The following is an 18,917-nucleotide window of genomic DNA, read 5'->3' as shown; positions in this document are numbered from 1 at the left end:
TAGTATTCTTGGTGTGTTTAATGTTTAGGAAGAATTCCATGGTGGCTGATACAAGGACACAACCACCAACTGAATGGATAAGGAATGTATTTCCATCCATGGAGAGATTACTACAAAATACAACATGAGCTAATATAGTGACTATCAGATGTTAGTAGACTAATGAAAAGTAATATCTATCATCAACCTACTACTCATATGGTCATTACTATGCCTGGGAACCAATTAAGAGAACAATATTTTCACAGCTTTAAGATTAGTATTAAAAATATCATTGGGACTGGGAATGTGGCTTAGTGGTAAAGTGCTTGCCTAGCATGCATGAAGCCCTAGGTTCAATTCCCTTAGCACCTTTTGTTTCTGTGCTTAGGATCACAGAAACAAAAAAAGCCAGAACTGGTATGGTGGCTCAAGTGGTAGAGTGCTAGCCTTGAGCAAAAAGAAGCCAGGGACAGTGCTCAGGCCCTGAGTCAAAGCCCCAGGAATGGTAAAAAAAAATCATTAAAAAATTAAAATTTCTGTACAAATAGATACAATGGGTTCTAAAGTTATTCCCATTGGGCCTGAGAAGTCAGCATCATTGATTAGCTGGCTGTAATTTGTAGTACATCATACTCATTAAGAATAAGGATTTGTGAGGGCCTGGGGATATGGCCTAGTGACAAGAGTGCTTGCCTCGTATACATGAAGCTCTAGGTTCAATTCCCCAGTACCACATATACAGAAAACGGCCAGAAGTGGGGTTGTGGCTCAAGTGGCAGAGTGCTAGCCTTGAGCAAAAAGAAGCCAGGGACAGTGCTCAGGCCCTGAGTCTAACTAAGGCCCAGGACTGGCAAAATAATAATAATAATAATAATAATAATAATAATAATAATAATAATAATGATTTGTGAGGATGTAAGATATCACAAGAAATGCATTCACTGCCTATTATGTAACTATACCCCCCTTGCACAAATAAAATTTAATTTAAAAAAATAATAAGGATTTGAACTTGAGAAGTTCCTAGGTTTGAATCCTGGCTGTCCTGCTTTCTAGGTAGATCTTGGACAAGGTGCTTAACTTTGTTGCACTTATATAAGTTTCCCCATCAACAAAATAGAAATAAGAATACCTATACCCCCTGCTAATAGCTAGTATATCTAACAACTGGTGCAGCTTGGGCACAAGCAAACAGAATGGATTCTTGCCCTTTGAGCAGCGATTCTAGGAACCCCAGAAGGGCCCAGAGTTAGTTTCTGAATTTGAAGAGGATAAGGTTGATGGATCCTCAAGAAAAGGGCTTGGTAAAGGGAGAAACAGGGTAGAGACAGCACTTGGTGACCTCGGGTCAGGAGATCTTCATGGAACACTATGGAAAGACTTCAATATTTTAGCTACTATTTGAAGTATATCATTGATGAAATTGTACCTAAAATTGAGAGTTATGAGGATGAAATAACATGTGAAGTGCTCAGTTCATACTAAATTCAATAAATTGCAGCAATAATGTGATGATGATGATGGTGGTAGTGGTGGTGGTGGTGGTGGTGGTAGTGGTGACAATGACAATATCATGACAAGGAATAAAATAGTGCTATCTTCAAAATTACAAAGATTAAGTAAAAAATGGTGGACATATTTAATTCAAGACTTAGCTCCTAGTAAGTGTTCAATAAACTGCTGGCATTATTATGAATGGTTCTATAGTTGTTGCCGTGTTGTTTAATGTCTAGAGTGTAGATAAAAAGACTATAAGAAATTAACAGCTAATTTCAGCCAAGAAAATATTTACATACTTCAAGATCTTCTCATTACTAAACGATTGGTATAGTCATATTGTGTGGTTACATGAGAGCAGGTGAAATAGTAAGGAAAACCAGTATATAATTTTAAGAAAAATCAGAAATAATTCCTCTAAAAATACCTTATAAGCTATATACCGTATAATATAAACATCTAGTTTACCATGCAGTACAAAAGAAAATTAAATTCATAACTCTATCTGACAAACTGACAGAAGCCCAGAGGAGGCAAGGTATGAAGGAATTTGACAAAAATCATAAAATTGATTTTAGCATCCTTGAAACAACTTAAATCATAATTCTTAAAATTCATTAGTACAATTTTACATCCCTGGGAATGTACTGAGAAAAACTTCAGCTAAATATGCTAGCAGATCATGGCTTTTCTTTATGATAAACATCATCAAATCTTGAGAACACTCTGAAAACTTTCTAATACTATAGGGTACTTCCTTACACTATCAGTGTGTGAAATGGCTATCTTAATCATTTGCTCTTTGTGTATGTGTGTGTGTATGTGGTTGTTGTTGTTGTGCTCAGTCTGTGGCTTAAAGTTAGGGCCTGGGCTCTGTCCCTGAGCTATTGTGCTGAAGGCTAGCACTCTACCACTTGAACCATAACTCCACTTTCAGCTTTTTTTTTTTTTTTTTGTAGTTAATTGGAAATGAGTCTCACGGACTTTCCTGCCTGGGTTGGCTTCAAATGGCAATCCTAAGACTTTAGCCTCCTGTGTAGCTAGGATCACAAGTGTGAGCCACCAATGCCTGGCTAATCTGCTTATTTTACAAGTAAATATTCACTAAGATATATAATTTAACGCTTTCAGGTTGTGGATTTTGAGTCTCGATTATCTCTTGGCATTCAGTTTAAATCAATTCATTGCCAAATTGCTTTATCATTTTACTCTGACCTATTTGTCCCCAGGGAACACTTGGTGAAATAGTGGTTTTTAAAATGTGGTTGAGAGGAAATAAAATTCTATTGAACTTACTGACAATGAAAATAAATAGAATTTTCTTCAAAAGGGTTTTATTTCAGATATGAAAGTAAAGGTCAACACATTCTTTTTCTATTCCATATGGCAACAGCCTTTACTATTGTTATGGGGAAGGAAAGTCTGAGCTTATCAACCACAAGACCAAGAATCATAAAACCAAAACCAAGGGTCTTATCTCTAATCCAAATACATTTTCCAGAATTTGATGGAAAATTCAGAGCTGATTTACATTACTAACTAATCAATAGTATACAAATTCTGTCATAACCTCAAAGAGATTTTTTTCCACTCAAGTAAGCCTGAGAGAACACAGGTTACTATTCATATAAACATTGTTTGAACACACATTTATTTTTTGGAAACAAATGTACTTATAGTAATCAGATTGTACACTGTTACTAAACATGCAATGTGCATATATAATTTTCTGGCTTCTGTTGTCTCACCAGCTTTCAGAGGGCTCAGTCTGTTGAATGATGAAATAAAGACAACTGCTTGCAGGAGAAGAAAGTTAAAAACCAACTGGGGATAAAGATAGTAAGACAGGTAGAGACACCATATTGAAGATTTAATGACAATTTTGTGTGTGAAAGAAATAAAAAGAAGTGACAGAGACTTTGCAGTCTCCAATACTGTACATTCACGAGGGATGTCTTTTATTCTACAATTATTTTCTCTGAGATCTCCTCATTTGTTAATAGGTGAATTCATTATAAAGATAACTTCTATATTCATTATAGGAATGCATAGTGTTTAATAATGAAATCACCAAGCCCCAGTTAAACAAAGTAGCCTGATTTAACTAAGCATGTTTTTAATTCTCCCTCTAATATTGAGAGGAAATGTTAACTTTAACAGAAATTTGAGCCAGATGAGAAAAGAGGAGTTAAAAAGATCAGGCTGAGTGTCTGGCACTGGTGGCTCATATCTGTAATCCTCACTACTAAGGAAGCTCTTAATTTGAAGCCAGCCAGGAGGAAAATCCATGAGACTATTACCCCAATTAACCAGCAGAAAGTCAAAAGTAGAGCTGCTGCTCAAGTTGTAGAGCACCAGCCTTGCATGAAAAAGTTAAAGGACAATGTCCAGGCCCTGAGCTCAAGCCCCAGTACTGGCAAAAAAGAAAAGAAGAGAAAAGCAAGAAAGAGAGAGAGAGAGAGAGAGAGGAGAGAGAGAGAGAGCAGGCTTTATTGTATTTGGCCACTTCTAATGTAAAGGACTGTCATTACTTAAACAATGATGTTAAATAAAATAATATTAACATAAAATTGATAGTGCTGCATTCCAATTATGATCAATAATAGAAAAGTAGAGCAAATGCTCTACTCTGAAGAATGCAAGTTCTTTGTGTCATTTACAGATTGTATTGTCATGCAGGAAGCAGGACAGAGTTGGAAACTCAGTGTCCAGGAAAAAGCAAGAGGAACAAGAGAGCTCCAGCATGAGGAAACTGTTAGGTTCCAGCCAGAGACACAGTCCTTCTACTAATCATAGCAGAAGCCCATTGAGAACTGTCAAGATTCTGAGCCTCTGACATGCCCAACTGGGCTGGGTTGTTTCCAGTGAGGTAGCTTACTCAGCAGAATGCTGAGGACTATAGAGTATAGTTAGGAGTCAGTAATGAAGTTCTCCTTTTAGGGAAGTGAGTAAGGGCAATATTGGAGCTATAGAGGAAGTATTTTTATCAACTTAAAAATCACAACAGATGGATCTAAGAATAAAAATGTGGGAGCAACATTAAAAACTGGAATCTTTCCAATATGCTATTTAATTAATTAACTCAGGAGAAAAGTTAAATCTTGTCTGACATATCAAAACAAATATAAATAAAAAGAAAATGTCATTTGGACTTCTAATGCAATCTCACACTGAATGAATTTGTCATTAATTACTCAGTGGAACTAAAGCTTACTAATTGGAATTTATACATAGTTTATTGTATTTATCAAGAAGAAACAATAGCTACATCTTCCCGCACAAGTACATAGATAAAAATATTTAAACAATACAGAGGAAATCATGTATATATGTATGGAAGTTAGTAAAGTTGCTTTGTATTTCTACTGTGATTGAAAATTCTTCCTCGTTTTTCCAGTGACAGGAGAAAGTTACAATGGACATCTAACAGCAATCTCATCTTCATTTACCACATATGTTGTGCCAGTGATTCCACTGAGTTGCCTGCTCTTTCTTGTGATATTTCAGGACTGGAAGTGTAACCTCTGATTGTGGTACAGAGATATTCCCCTGTGGAAAGGTAACAACAACCTCTGGGGGTTGAGCCTATTATACTTGTACTCCTATTAATACCTCTGAGAAACAATCAAGCAAGCCAAGTGACAAGTGACGCCATATCACTTCCCAATATCTTCTCCTCTTTGCACAAGCACATGCATACACATAAAGGAGTACACACATGTACATACACACTGAAAACATAATCTCTCCTGCTTTGTGTAGAAAAGGTTACGTGTAGCCTCCTTTTTTGAATGTTTTTGCATGCAATGTCACTGGGAGTGTAACTTGCAGAGTCGCAGGAAGCATTGCCCCTCCCCCAAAGTTACCACATTTTAGCTGAATAGCTGAGAGCAAGTAGGCCTGGAGATGACAGAAGAATTTTTAAACTTTATCTTCTTTTAGACTTTTTTCTTTACTCTGTGAACCTAAATTTCCTATACAGATAGGAATACTTTTAAAATATTTCCATTTGTTTTATTTTTTGACTTTTTGAATACTTCCATTTGTCATACTTATTCAAAGTGGTAAACATAAAATTATATTGCTGATAATCTTATTCTGAGACAGTGCCTCAGACCTTAGGTTATAATTTTATTTTAATTGAGTATTAACTGATAAAAGACAAAAATTATACATATTAATGGGGTACCATTTAAGGTTTGAATATCTGTATACTTCGTGTAATGTTCTAAGTCGAGTTAAATGTGTGTCTTGCCTTACAGATCTATGATTTATTTATGATGAAAACTTTCAAAATCCTTTGTTTGGGCTTTTTGAAATGTACAGTATGTGATGAGTATCTATATTCCTACTCTGCAGTCCACAGTATACCTGAGATCTTGCTCCTAGCTACCTGTAACTCAGCACACACTGTTCTTGGGTGCAGGGCACTGTGGGAATGCTTAATGGGGAAAGTGCAGGATGACCTGGTGGGTAAGCTCATCACCAGTTTGGGGCACCAGGAAAGAAGGCTCAGGAAAGGAGACCAAAGCAAAAAGAAAAATGAAGAACTTAAGACAGGACTATGACAGAAAGTTATGGAAGTCATTTGAATTAGAAAATCTAGAAAGAAGTTATTCAGAATATGTATATATTTTGTTGAATGTTGTTTCAAAAACAAAAGTTTGTTTTACACTTTTACTTTCTTTTTTACTTAGGTTGGGGGTGGTAGCCACTGGCCTCTTTGAAGTAGTTTGGGGTTATGTATGTCTTGATGCTCTGTAAGCAGTCCTGACCTTTGAAGGGGATAAATTTAAAGCTAAGACATAGATGATGAAGAATTACCTGAGTAAGAAGGTGGTAGAGAATAGCAGAACAGATTTCCAGGCAGAGGGCATTGGCAGTGTGAGAAATGACCCAAAGGTAGCTGAAATCACAGCGGTAGTCCAAGGCTCCCTTTCTTCTCTGCAGGGAGTCATTTCAAAGCACACTCTCCACCTCAAGGCAAAGCAGTCCTGCTGGGAGAGCTCCGCAGGACTTAACTACAGGCAGGCCTTCACAATAGCATGAAAGAGGTCAGTTTGTCTAACCCTACTTATACAACAAAGATTTTTCCTGTTTTGTTTTTCTGCTCTTTTGCCATAGCTCTCACTACACAACCTAGGCTGGCCTTCAACTCACTATGTAGTCTAGGCCAGCCTTAAATTCTCAGTCCTCCTGTCTTATTCTCCCAAGTACTGGGACTACAGGTATATACTACTTGCCTAGCTACAAAACTTCAAAAATACATTATGTGCCAGATCCTTTAACAAAACTAGGATTTCTACTGCTATAGGTGCTCAGGTCCATCACCAGATCTCAGCTCTCTTTTATCCAGAATGTTCTCTCCCCTGAGTCCTTGAGAAGTGTGGCTTCCTCTCCTGGTTGCAATCTCTTTCTGTCCTCTAGTCCCCCTCCCAAGCCGCTATCCTAAGTCCATCCCAGATCTTGTGTTCTTAGCCTGCCAGAGCACTAAGAAAGGAACATGCTTTCTGTTAGTCATTCAGATCACCTGGGACTTTGTCCATGACACTTGATCCTGTCGTCTAGATTCACTTCATAGTTATTACCATGCTGCCTCTGTGTTTTCTTAAGTTAAGCTGTTAGCATTACCAAAAACAGATATTTACTCTACCCCTTGAATAAGTAGCCATGTTCTTCTTGCTTCTCAGATGGAAGTTTCTTCCAACCTAGTATTTGTCAATTCTTAACTCTGTGATTTGTAATCACACAGAGTTATGTCTTACGTTTTTCTTTATCTCTTCTTTTCAAAAAGATGGAAGATTACTTATAAAAATATATACAGCAGTGGCTGGGAATATGGCCTAGTGGTAAAGTGCTCTGTTCGTATACAAGCCCTGGGCTCGATTCTTCAGCACCACATATATAGAAAAAGCCAGAAGTGGCCCTGTGGCTCAAGTGGTAGAGTGCTAGCCTTGAGCAAAAAGACGCCAGGGACAGTGCTCAGGCCCTGAGTCCACGCCCAAGACTGGCAACAAAAACAAAAAACAAATAAATAGATATCATATATATCTATCTATCTATCTATCTATATATATATATATATATATCACAAGGGCTGGGAATGTGGCTTAGTGGTAGAGTGCTTGCCTTGCATGTATGAAGCCCTGGGTTGGAATCCTCAGCACTACATAAACAGAAAAGGCTGGAAGTGGTGTTGTGGCTCAAGTGGTAGCATGCTAGCTTTGAGCAAAAGGAAGCCAGGGAGGCTGGGAATATGGCCTAGTGGCCTAGTTGCCTCATGTACATGAAGCCCTGGGTTCAGTTCCCCAACACCAAATATATATAAAATGATCAGAAGTGGTGCTGTGGCTCAAATGGCCTAGTGCTAGCCTTGAGTAAAAAGAAGCCAGGGACAGTGCTCAGACCCTGAGCTCAAGGCCCAGGACTGGCAAAAAAAAAAAAGCCAGGGACAGTGCTTAGGCCCTAAGTCCAAGCCCAGGACTGTGTGTGTGTGTGTGTGTGTGTGTGTGTGTGTGTGTGTGTGTGTCTGTGTGTGTGTGTGTACAGCACAATATATAAAGAAAGTTATTGTGTGTGTGTGTATGTGTACAGCACAATATATAAAGAAAGTTATTAACCAACCAAAGGGTAAGAGTAGACAAAATAATAAATTGGGCTAAAAGTAACTTACAAAATATATACCATAAGATCTGAAAACTTGCTGTAAGCTTCTGAATTTTTCAACAACAAATGCAACAATGACAGGAAGTACACTCAATTACACAAGTCAAAACACCCACATGATTGTAAAAGCAACTAGTTGCTCAAGAGAACCACAATAGCTTCATGTACTACTGAATTTCTGCAGGTGTACAGTACTAGAATGCAATGTGACCAGTCAGCAGCATTCTCAGTGGTTAAAAAAAAAAGATCTATCACAGTAAAACCTGTTAGGGGGTTTCCAAGCCATTTCTCCCACTGTCCATGAACTTTGGATGTCTGTGTGATCTTGAATTGCAGTTCAGAAAAAAGTTTTTAAAAAAAAGGAACCAAAAGAAGATAAAACTCTGAGAATAAACACATCTTACAAGAATAATTAACAAAGAGTTTTGTTATCATGCTTACTCAATACAAAGGACAATATTTACTGTTAATTCAGTGGCTGTGATGCTGGTAAGCTTCCTGTCTTAGAGTCTACCACCTCACGTAGAATGGCCTAAAGTTCAAGTTTCCTTGACACTATGGCACAACTTTCTATAACATGCTTCACTTTTGGGCATTTTTCAGTTCAGGATTTTTTCAACTCAATGCTTCAATGTAGCAATAAATCATTTCCTATCTGTCCTATTTTTTTTCTCCAATCTAGCACACACAATATCTGAGGACCAACACTAATGAAAACTCCTAGCATTTTCTCACTTGAAAATTCCAGGATGGCCATTGGTGGTTCACACTGGTAATTCTAGCTCCTTAGGAGGTTGAGAATGGAAGGATCAAATTTGGAGGCTAGCCAAGACTCCGTCAGTCCCCCATAAAAAAGTTCATGAGACTCTATCTTAAAAATATCCAGCAAGCTGGACACCAGTAGCTCATGCCAGTACTCCTAGCTATGCAGGAGGCTGACATCTGAAGATTGTGGTTTGAAGCCAGCCCAGGCAGAAAAGTCCCTGTGAGACAATAATCTCCAATTAACCACTGAAAAACCGGAAGTAGAGCTGTGGCTCAAAGAGATAGATCGCTAGCCTTGAGCACAAAGAGGCTCAGGGATAGTGCCCAGGCTCTAACTTCAAGCCCCAGGACTGGAGAGAAAGAGGAGGGAGTGGAGGAGGTAAAAAAGAATACAGAAAAAAAAACCTAAAACACCCTAGCAAGAATGAGGCCTTAATTTCAAACTCCAGTACCATTAAAAAAAACTCCAGAAATTTCATATTTCCTATAAACTCTTGTGATTAGTCAGAAATTTTCCTCATACTATTATACCTGCCCTTATATGAACAGTTTAAGCTTTTATTTCAAAGTAGTTATACTAGCTCAAATATCTGGAGCTTACCTCATTAAAGCACTTACTACAATTTTTCTGGTCAGAAAATGTTTTCTCTCACTTTAAATTCAGCTCTGGAACTGGGTATTGGAGTTCAGTGGTAGAAGGCACTGGTTTTTATCTCCAGCACCATAAAAATACAACAAATAGATAACAGACTTAGTTTTTTTCTGAAGCCTTTTCTAATTGTGATTGCCTACAACTTTATGAAATTAGTGATTACTGTAAGTATAATTCTTTAGGACTTAATCCCATACAGTCCTGGTTGTTAATGATTCCCTTCTCTGAAGTCTCTTTCCATGTAGATTATCAACTCTAGCCAGAGCCAAGGGGCCCACTTTAGAGTCACATTCATGTCACCTTCTAGTTTTAGGCAATTTTAAGTTCATATTTGATGATCAAAACATTTAAGACATAGTTGTAGAATGAATGAATTTACTGCTGTTTCTTTTAGAAGTGGTACCTGCTTTCTTAAATATTGTGCTTTTCCATCTCAGTATTTTTCAACCTTTGCACAACAAGAAGAAATTTCTTTTACCTTGTGACCAGGTGTGCATGTATATTTGTAGCAATATACATACACACAAAACTGGAGACAAAATTTCACAAAATACATTATCACTTACCTTCTGCAATGTTTTCTGTTCTGCTTAAAAAAAAATGATCATGTCACACTAAATGGATTTCACCACCACTAAATAGTTGTAACTATAGTATAAGAATTGTCTTCAAGCATAAATTCCTGGTTTTTGTTTTATTTATTTATTTTTGTGGCAGTACTGAGGCTTCAACTCAGGGTGGAGGGTGCGATGCCTTAGCTTGTTCATTCAAGGCTGATGCTCCATCACTTGCACCACAGCTCCACTTCTGGCTTTTTGGTGGTTGATTGGAGGTAAGGGTTTCTCAAACTTTGCCCAGGGTGGTTTTAAATGGTGATCTTCAGAGTTTAGCCTCCCAAGTAGCTAGGATTACAAGTATGAGCCACCAGTGTCTGGCTGGTCCTGTTAACAGAAGGTATATAATCTTGCTCCTGAAAACAAATGTTTAGAACAAAATAATGCTTACTTCATTCTGTTCCTGTCCATTTGAGCTTCAACCACGATCTTTACATCGCTGTGAGATGACTTTCTACCACGTTGCAATGTAACACTCAGAATCAACTGCTCTTTGCCATCCACTTCTACTTTTCAAAGTTTGGGGCACAATTAATGCAGAAAATGTTCTCTAGATTGTTGTTTCCTATGTTAGGAACAAATGTTAGTGGCATATAAATAAAACTTTTCAGGCATAATTTGTAATCAAATATTTCCTGATGAATATAAGGGTCTTATGGTTGTGTTTGGGGCCTAGGACTGTGATCCTCCTTATGTCTCCTTTGTGGCTGGAGTCTCTCTTTCTTTGCCAGAGCTGGCCTTGAACTCTGACCTTTCCTATCTCCACCTCTGCAGTTGCTGGGCTTATGTGTTTCTTGACATAACCTGAAAGCATGCTCTCTATTGCCTGACACCTCAGAATCTGAGTCTCTATTTCCGCATGCACACAATTGGAATAATACCCAACCAAAAGCTTAATGTTGGTTAAATTAGATCATGCATTAGCTCTAAAAGCTTGATGTGGGTCTGGGGACAGAGTGTTCTAGGAATGAGAATAATGCTTTTTCACTATAGAAGTATATGGAACTTCATTTGGGAGTCATAAGGTAAAGTTCAGTCAGGACAAGAGTACAATTACATTTTTTCTTTAAATATCTATTTTAAATTTGGATAATTTTTTTTTTTTTTTTTGGCCAGTCCTGGGCCTTGGACTCAGGGCCTGAGCACTGTCCCTGGCTTCTTCTCGCTCAAGGCTAGCACTCTGCCACTTGAGCCACAGCGCCGCTTCTGGCCGTTTTCTGTATATGTGGTGCTGGGGAATCGAACCTAGGGCCTCGTGTATCCGAGGCAGGCACTCTTGCCACTAGGCTATATCCCCAGCCCAAATTTGGATAATTTTTAACAAAACTCTATTGCTAGTTTTCTGAAGGGATCTATTTGTGGCACTGGATAAGCATATATAATAAAGAATTCTTACTAAAACTAAAAGACTGAATATACAAATGCAACATCTGCCTAGTCATGCTCATTCAGATTTGCTTTTGCTTAATTTTTTTCAAATCACAAACAGCTGCCAGTGAAGTGCGCTTTAATTATGCAAAAACACAACACATACTGATGCATGAAATGTACACGACGTTGTTTTTGAATAAGGCAGACCTCCAAAGCCATACTTTGTTCCAGATGGTTTTATACTACTTCTTACCCTGTCAGCCACACACTTAGTAGAACTAAGTCAAGCTAAAAGGAGGTTAGTTTTGACTGCAGGACTTTGGCTATTTGCAGCCAGAAAGTATTCTTCCATTTTAAGTATCCCTCCTCCAAACTGTCCAATTTAGCGCGGGTCGGACTGTCTTGCCCATCCTCCTAGGCACGAGGAAATCCACTCCACAAGTTACTACACCCATCTCCGTCATCAGGGGTATTAAATGAAGTCGCTGACATGTGGGGGGGCCGGGTGTTGTGGTGCTCGAACAGCGCCTGGGCGCTGTCCCTGACCTCTGCAGCTCAAGGCTGGCGCTCTACCACTTGAACCACAGCACCACTTCCGGTTTTCTGGCGGTTCACTGGAGATAAGAGTCCCACGGATTTTCCAGCCCAGGCTGGCTTGGAACCGCGATGCTCAGCCTCCTGAGGAGCTAGGATTACAGAGATGAGCCACCAGCATCCGGCTGTCTTAGACACTTTAACAGAACCAAAACAGAGTAATAGTGACTAATCGTGAGGCACACGACCATTTCTGCGAGTGCGTGTGAGTACTGGGGGGGAAAGGGACAGAGAAAAAGCAAGGACCTAGCGCAGGCGCACAGCAGAAGCCTCCAGCAACCTGTGGTGCAGAGTGGAGTCCGTCCCTAGCTGTCGAGGCCCTGACACCACGTAATAGCTCCCCGCACCCCAAGCAACAGATATGGAAGGGCGCCGCCCCTCACGGGCCGCCCCGCCCCCGCGAGCAGGGCGCTCCGCCCCCACGGCTCGCCCAACCTCCGTGAGCCGACCTACGTGCTCGCCCCGCCCCCGAGGCTCCCCGCACCTCCGCGAGCAGCCTTAGGTATTCGCCCCGCCCCCGCGGCTCCTACCACCCCCCCCCCCCGCGAGCAGCCCTACGTCTTCGCCCCGCCCCCGAGACCCCCCCCCAACCCGCGCGAGCAGCCCTAGGTGTTCGCCCCGCCCCAGCGAGCTCCCTGGCGCGCCCGGTAGAGCTCTGCCCCACCCCCCTCGAGTATCTCTGGGGCCGTCAGGGGCCCTACCGGTGCGTGAGCCCCCAGCGTCGTGCCGCAGCTGGGCCCACCGGTCCCCCTCGGCCGACCGGCGCACCCCTTTCGTCACGTCCGGGGCTGGCCAGAGCGCAGGGGCGGGGCAGCGGGCTGGGCTCGGGAGGGGCGGGGCGGGGCGGGGTGGGTGGCGGGGGTGCTTTCGGGTGACAACGGTCAGTAATGAAGGTGGCTGCGGCGGCGCCGCCGATTCAGCTGCTCCGGGCGGGGACGGCGCCCGGGCCGCGCCTGTAGGACCTCGGGCCGGCGCGGCGCGATGGGCACCCGGCGCGGGGAGTGAGGTGGCGGCGGCGGAGAGCGGAACTTCAGTCCAAGGGGCTTGCCCGCGCCCCCTCCGGCTCGTCGTCCTCGCCCCCTGCAGTCCCTTGGCCCCCGCGGGGCCGCCACGGCGACGGCGGGGCAATGTGGCGCTGGGTCCGGCAGCAGTTGGTAAGCCTCCCGCTCTTCCACCCCAGTGGCGGGGCGCCGGGGTAGGCCGCGGCGGAGGCGAGCGCGGGGCCCGGAGCCGCAGAAGCCCCGCGCAGCTCCGGAGCCCGGGTTTCCGCCAGCCCGGGCCTCGGATATGGGCGCCGCGCGGCCGCCTCCAGCCAGCGCTGGTCGGGCGCTTTCTCCTAGGCGGCCGCCGCCGCCTGCGGAAGCGGCGTCCGGAGAGCTCGTGGGGCTGGCGACCCCCACGGGTCCAAGGGAGCTGGGGGCGACTGGGGCTTCCTGCCGGGGGCAGTTTGGGACCCGGTGGGTGTGGAGGAGGCGGAGTCTGAGGGCAGGTGTCCGGCCGGGAGTGAAGCGGCTTAGGAAGGTATGGGGTCCGGAGAAGCGGGGTGCCTCCTCCAGCCTCAGCCTCGGTGAGGGAGAGAGAACATTACAGCTCCCAGGCAAGGTTCGGGAGGACTGGGACGAGGACGGGTCGGGAAGGAGTACCGTTTCTTCCTCCTGGCCCTCGCCCTCCTATCCCAAGAGAACTTGAGAATGAACTTGGACTACACTTTCCCCCCCACTTCTGCAGCTCGCGGTTTAAACCAGACAGTTTTGAAAGCAGTTGTTAACTTTTCTATATTACTAGAAAACTGAGAGGGGGAAAGGCAGTCTTAGGAGAGGGTGATTTAAGGCGTGTAAAAAAACACCTTTTCCAGAATTAATTCAGAGAGAAAAATCTTGTCTGCCTCCTGGCAACTGCAAAGTAGAAAATACAGCACCAAGGAAACGGTGACATTTAGGACAGAAATTACTTCTGGTTGAAGGATCCCTAAACCTTACGTGCGTGAGGTCTGTTAGTTTGATTTCTAAATCACATTAATTACATGCTTATACGGCATTAGTTCTGAAGACAGTGGTAAATCTCGGTGAAGCAGGACCTAATTTTCAGGATTAAAACATTGATGTCTCTTTTCTCCCCCAGTAAGAACAGCATTTTCATGTTAAGACTAAGAAATCTTTCAGTTTGCCATGGGTATCACTGTAAAAAAAAATCTTAACTAAAACTAGAGCCATCTGCTGCTCCTATAGACAAATGTTGACTCTTTATTAGGAAACCAAGCTAATGATGTCATTACACCATATTGTAGTGCTTTGACTTTGTTGTAGTGAGCTGTATAGCCTTTGACTCTGGAAGTTAATTGTTACAGATCTGATCTGCTTTGATTACCAAGTTTTCAATGTATATATAGAAGGCTTGATTTAATATAATATTTACCTGATGGTGTTCTATATGGCAGGAAGAACATTCTGAAGTGGTTCTTTTAAAGCTTTTCCTAGTATATTGAGGGAGTAATCTCAATCTAATCTCACTTATCTCTTGGTGTTACTAATCGGGAAATGTTAGAGAAAATGACTCCATATGAAAGGAAGGACTGGAAGTTGTGTAGTTAATTTATAAAGCAGCGGTCTTACTGGAATGGTTAACAAGTTGAACAAGTTGCTGTGCATAAAAAGTGCTATCTCTGACATTTGCTCACCTCACTCACTGGTTTTTCTTTTAAGTTATCAGATCTTCTAAGTATGTAATCAGACCTGTGCTAATGTAGGACTTGGTATCTCTGATTAAGTTTGTGTAGTCACTTAAATTATATATTAAGGACAGAGTAGTGAAAGTATATTTTAACATCCTAGTCATAAATAGCTATTGTAGTTGCTACAAAAGGAATTATTCATTTCAGAGGTTAGGGTTTACTTCCATTTGCTCAGTGGGTTGAGTCACCATGTGTTTTAACATTAGGTTTATTTTACTTTTTTATTTTCCCACATTTTATTAGTATTAATTGCACAAGGGGGTTTCATTTTGATATCCATGTAAGCATAGATCTTGATCTAACTAAGTCATTCCACTGCACACTCTCATCCTCCTTCCCAAATCAGTCTCAACAAGTGTCATTGTTCTTTTATTACATAAAGTACTTTGACCATTTCACCCTTCTTCCTCTTCATTTACTCTCCTACCTCGTTCCTCTCAATGGTACCTCTCTACACACACACACACACACACACACACACACACACACACACACTTGTTTTCCATTCTTGTGTACGTGTGTGTGCTGGTACCAGGACTTGGATTGGGATCCTGGGGCTCTTGATTATGACTGGTGCTCTGCCACTTTAGCCATGCTTCCAGTCTTAACATTTTGCTGGTTAATTGAAATGGAGTCTTGTGAACTTTTCTGTGTGAGATAGCTCTACGCTAATAACCTCAGGTCTCAGGCCTTCTGAGTAGCTAGAATTAGAAGTGTGAGCCCACCAAACACTCAAGTCTTTTTTTTTCTTTAAGTGTATGCTAATTGTTCAAAAGAGCATTCACACATTGGAGGAATATACAGTATTTTAATCAGGTCAAATTAAGTTTATTTTAAAATTAGATAAATGAGACAAGATTTGAAAAAATTGCAAGGTCAAGTTGTTACAAGTATACTCTTGATTATTTGAATCTTTACTTCCAACTACTTATGTTTATGCCATTAATAAACTATTATTATTTTTTAAAATTTTAGTGTAGAGGTGATGTACAGAGGGGTTACAGTTACATAAGGTACTGAGTACATTTCTTTTCAAACTGTGTTACCCCCACTTTTGTTTTCTTCATCATTATTATAGAAACAATATAGGCTTTAGTTATTTCTAATTTCAAAAGTATTCGAGGGCTGGGAATATGGCCTAGTGGTAAAGTGCTTGCCTCGTATACATGGAGCCCTGGGTTCGATTCCTCAGCACCACATATATAGAAAACGGCCAGAAGGGGCGCTGTGGCTCAGGTGACAGAGTGCTAGCCTTGAGCAAAAAGAAGCCAGGGACAGTGCTCAGGCCCTGAGTCCACACCCCAGGACAGGCAACAAAAACAAAACAAATAAAATGTGATTTAGTCATGTTAAAAAAGAAAAAGACTAGCATCAAAAGTATTCGATTACTTATATCTACCAGGTAAGTATTTGACAAAAATTTTTGATATTTTTCCCTTGGGAAAAGTTAAGTGATAAAAGACTGAACTATCTTTTTTATTTTGTCTTCTCTTTTTGACTCAGAGTGTACATGTTATTTTATACTGAAAATTAGAGTATCTTTCTGACAGATTTTATTCATAGGGTACTCAATTTTAGCAACATATTTGTTAACAGCACCTTGGTTATAATAATGGCAGTGTCATTAACTACCTGTTCTATTCTGATATTTAGACCTATGTGGTGCTTGTTTACCACATATGGCCATTAAAATAAAAATTTTCCTTCAAGGAAGGAATGCGTGAAGGAGGAAACAGATGTTGCTAAACAAAAGGAAAGTAATGTGCATATCATCCAAAATGGAGAAAATGATTTTATTGTTAAAGTTCATGGACTTCGTAAGCTATGTAGAGTAGAATGATGATTTTCATCATTGTGAAAGTTAAAATGTATACTGTGAAATGTATTTAATAACCTAAACCCCATTAAAAATAGAAAAAAATTTCCTTGAAGTACCTATTGACTACTACATAGTTCAAAATATTTTCATTATGGCAAACTTCTTTTGGATAGCACTGATTTATTCACACTTAAGTAAAGGTCTTTGTCAACACTTACTTTAGATGACATGTATTCTTTCTTTCCAGTCCTAGGACTTGAACTCAGGGCCTCAGCACTGTCCCTGGCTTCCTTTTGCACAAGGCTAGCATTCTACCACTTGAGTCACAGCCCCATATCCGGCCTTTTCTGTTTATGTGGTACTGAGGAATCCAGGGCTTCAGAAGCATACCACTAAGCTACATTCCAAGCCCCTGTATTATTTCTTTACAGGGCAGTGTAAAATTGTGTCTTCCTAACACTGTGCATAGGTAGAATAAAATGCTGAATATTGAGGATACACATGCGAGTAAGTGAGGCACTTATACATCTCTGTTCTCATTACCATACGTTTGCAGAGTAGATACTGAATATGTTTGCTGAATAAATGATGACTAGGTGAGAAAACAGACATTGAGTAATATTTTTGTGTGTAGAGATACAGTAATACAATTCAAGACTGAAAAAAAAAACTAGAAAAATGACTAGTTGGGGATGGGAATATGGCCTAGTGGCAAGAGTGCTCGCCTCATATACATGAAGCCCTGGGTTCGATTCCCCAGCACCACATATATAGAAAATGGCCAGAAGGGGCGCTGTGGCTCAGGTGACAGAGTGCTAGCCTTGAGCAAAAAGAAGCCAGGGACAGTGCTCAGGCCCTGAGCCCCAAGGCCCAGGACTGGCAAAAAAAAAAAAAAAAAAGACTGGTTATACATGTGCACAACCTAACAGATAACTACTACTTTGCTTGAGTATGGTGGTTCATTCCTCTAATCTCAGCAGTCAGGAAGTGGAGGCCAGAAGATCATGAATTCAAGGCCAGAAATATAATGAGGTTTGTATATTAAAAAAGTGTGTGTATTTGTATGTGACTTAAATTGTTCACAGGTGTAATTCCTTTAAGTTTGTATTGGTGATTGGAAAGAAGTTGGTAAGACTTATTTTCTGATTCAAAGAAAAACAGGAAACTTCTTATTCTTCCTCAACTCTGTTAGTGAGTGCCTCTCACACTTAGTACAGTTGCTTTTCTCTATGCTTAATTTTTTCCTTCCTTCTACCAGTCATAATACAAGATTCAGTCCTCTTTTCCAAGTCAAACAATTAGCTGTGCTATTATTAGTAGTAGTAATTTTACTACTTTCTGTCAGTACTGGAGCTTGAACTCAGGGCCTGGGCACTCTGCTTTAGCTTATTTGGTCAAGGGTCATGGTGTACTGTTTGAGCCACAGTTCTACTTCCAGCTTTTTGCTGGTTAATTGGAGATAAGAGCCTTTTGTATTTCTCTGCCTGGACATTGTTCAGTGATCTTCAGATTTCAGCCTCCTAGGGAGCTAGGATTAATATGCATGAGTCATCACCTCCCAGCCGCAGTGCTTTTGATATCCTGTTCTTTCATTCACTCTGCACTTTCCATCTATTGTCATTAAAATATTTGCCCTTTCTCTTTTCCTTTAGCCTATAACATGTTCAAGCATCCTTCTGCTGTCTTGCTTTTTCCCTTACCTGTAACTGCTAAATTCTTTTCAATAAATAGCATCAGTTTTTCATTTAAACGAAATAATAGACTAAAAAGTATTCTATCTTGCATAATAGTGCCTTCCAATACACTTGAAATGTGCCTAGTTCATGTTGAGATAGTCTTAAATATGAAACACAATGACTTTTTAAAAAAACACAAAAAATATCTCAGTTTTGACTTTGTTTCCTAAAATATAATTTTTATTATTATTAGGGTGGTATACAGAGGGGTTGCCATTTCATAAGTCAGGTAATGTAACTTTGTGTTTCTTTTAATTAAAAATGAAGTTAGTGGAAAATTTTAAATTAGGTCTATGGCTTATGTCTGTAGTTTATCCTATACTTTTATTGCTGCATGATGCTGTGTTTCTATACAGTCTAATACATTATCTAAGTTTAGATATCTTACTAAGTAGACTGTAAGTATCTTAGGATAGGACAGTATCTTGTCTCTGGTTCATTTGCGTTCAGAACACTGTTGGCCTCTTGTAGATACCCACTAAATGGCTGA

The 18,917-nt window shown here is 40.7% G+C and overlaps 1 protein-coding gene across 4 annotated transcripts in view; it reads left to right on the top strand.

Annotated features, from left to right (window-relative positions):
• Positions 1–13,012: 13,012 nt before the first annotated feature.
• Atp11b (ATPase phospholipid transporting 11B (putative)) overlaps positions 13,013–18,917 on the top strand; it is a 102,847-nt gene continuing 96,942 nt past the window's right edge. For 3 of the 4 annotated variants that reach the window (XM_048347043.1, XM_048347044.1, XM_048347047.1), the window contains exon 1: positions 13,014–13,295. In XM_048347043.1, coding sequence (XP_048203000.1) covers positions 13,269–13,295 — 27 coding nt within the window. In that variant the 5' untranslated portion in view covers positions 13,014–13,268. Of the gene's footprint in view, positions 13,296–18,917 lie in introns of all 4 variants that reach the window. The other variant, XM_048347045.1, reaches the window with a different exon arrangement.

The sequence above is a fragment of the Perognathus longimembris genome, chromosome 5 (assembly GCF_023159225.1).
Source record: "Perognathus longimembris pacificus isolate PPM17 chromosome 5, ASM2315922v1, whole genome shotgun sequence".
Taxonomy (NCBI): Eukaryota; Metazoa; Chordata; class Mammalia; order Rodentia; family Heteromyidae; genus Perognathus; species Perognathus longimembris.
Note: the sequence above shows the minus strand (reverse complement) of the source record. Positions and strands in the feature narration are given on the sequence as shown.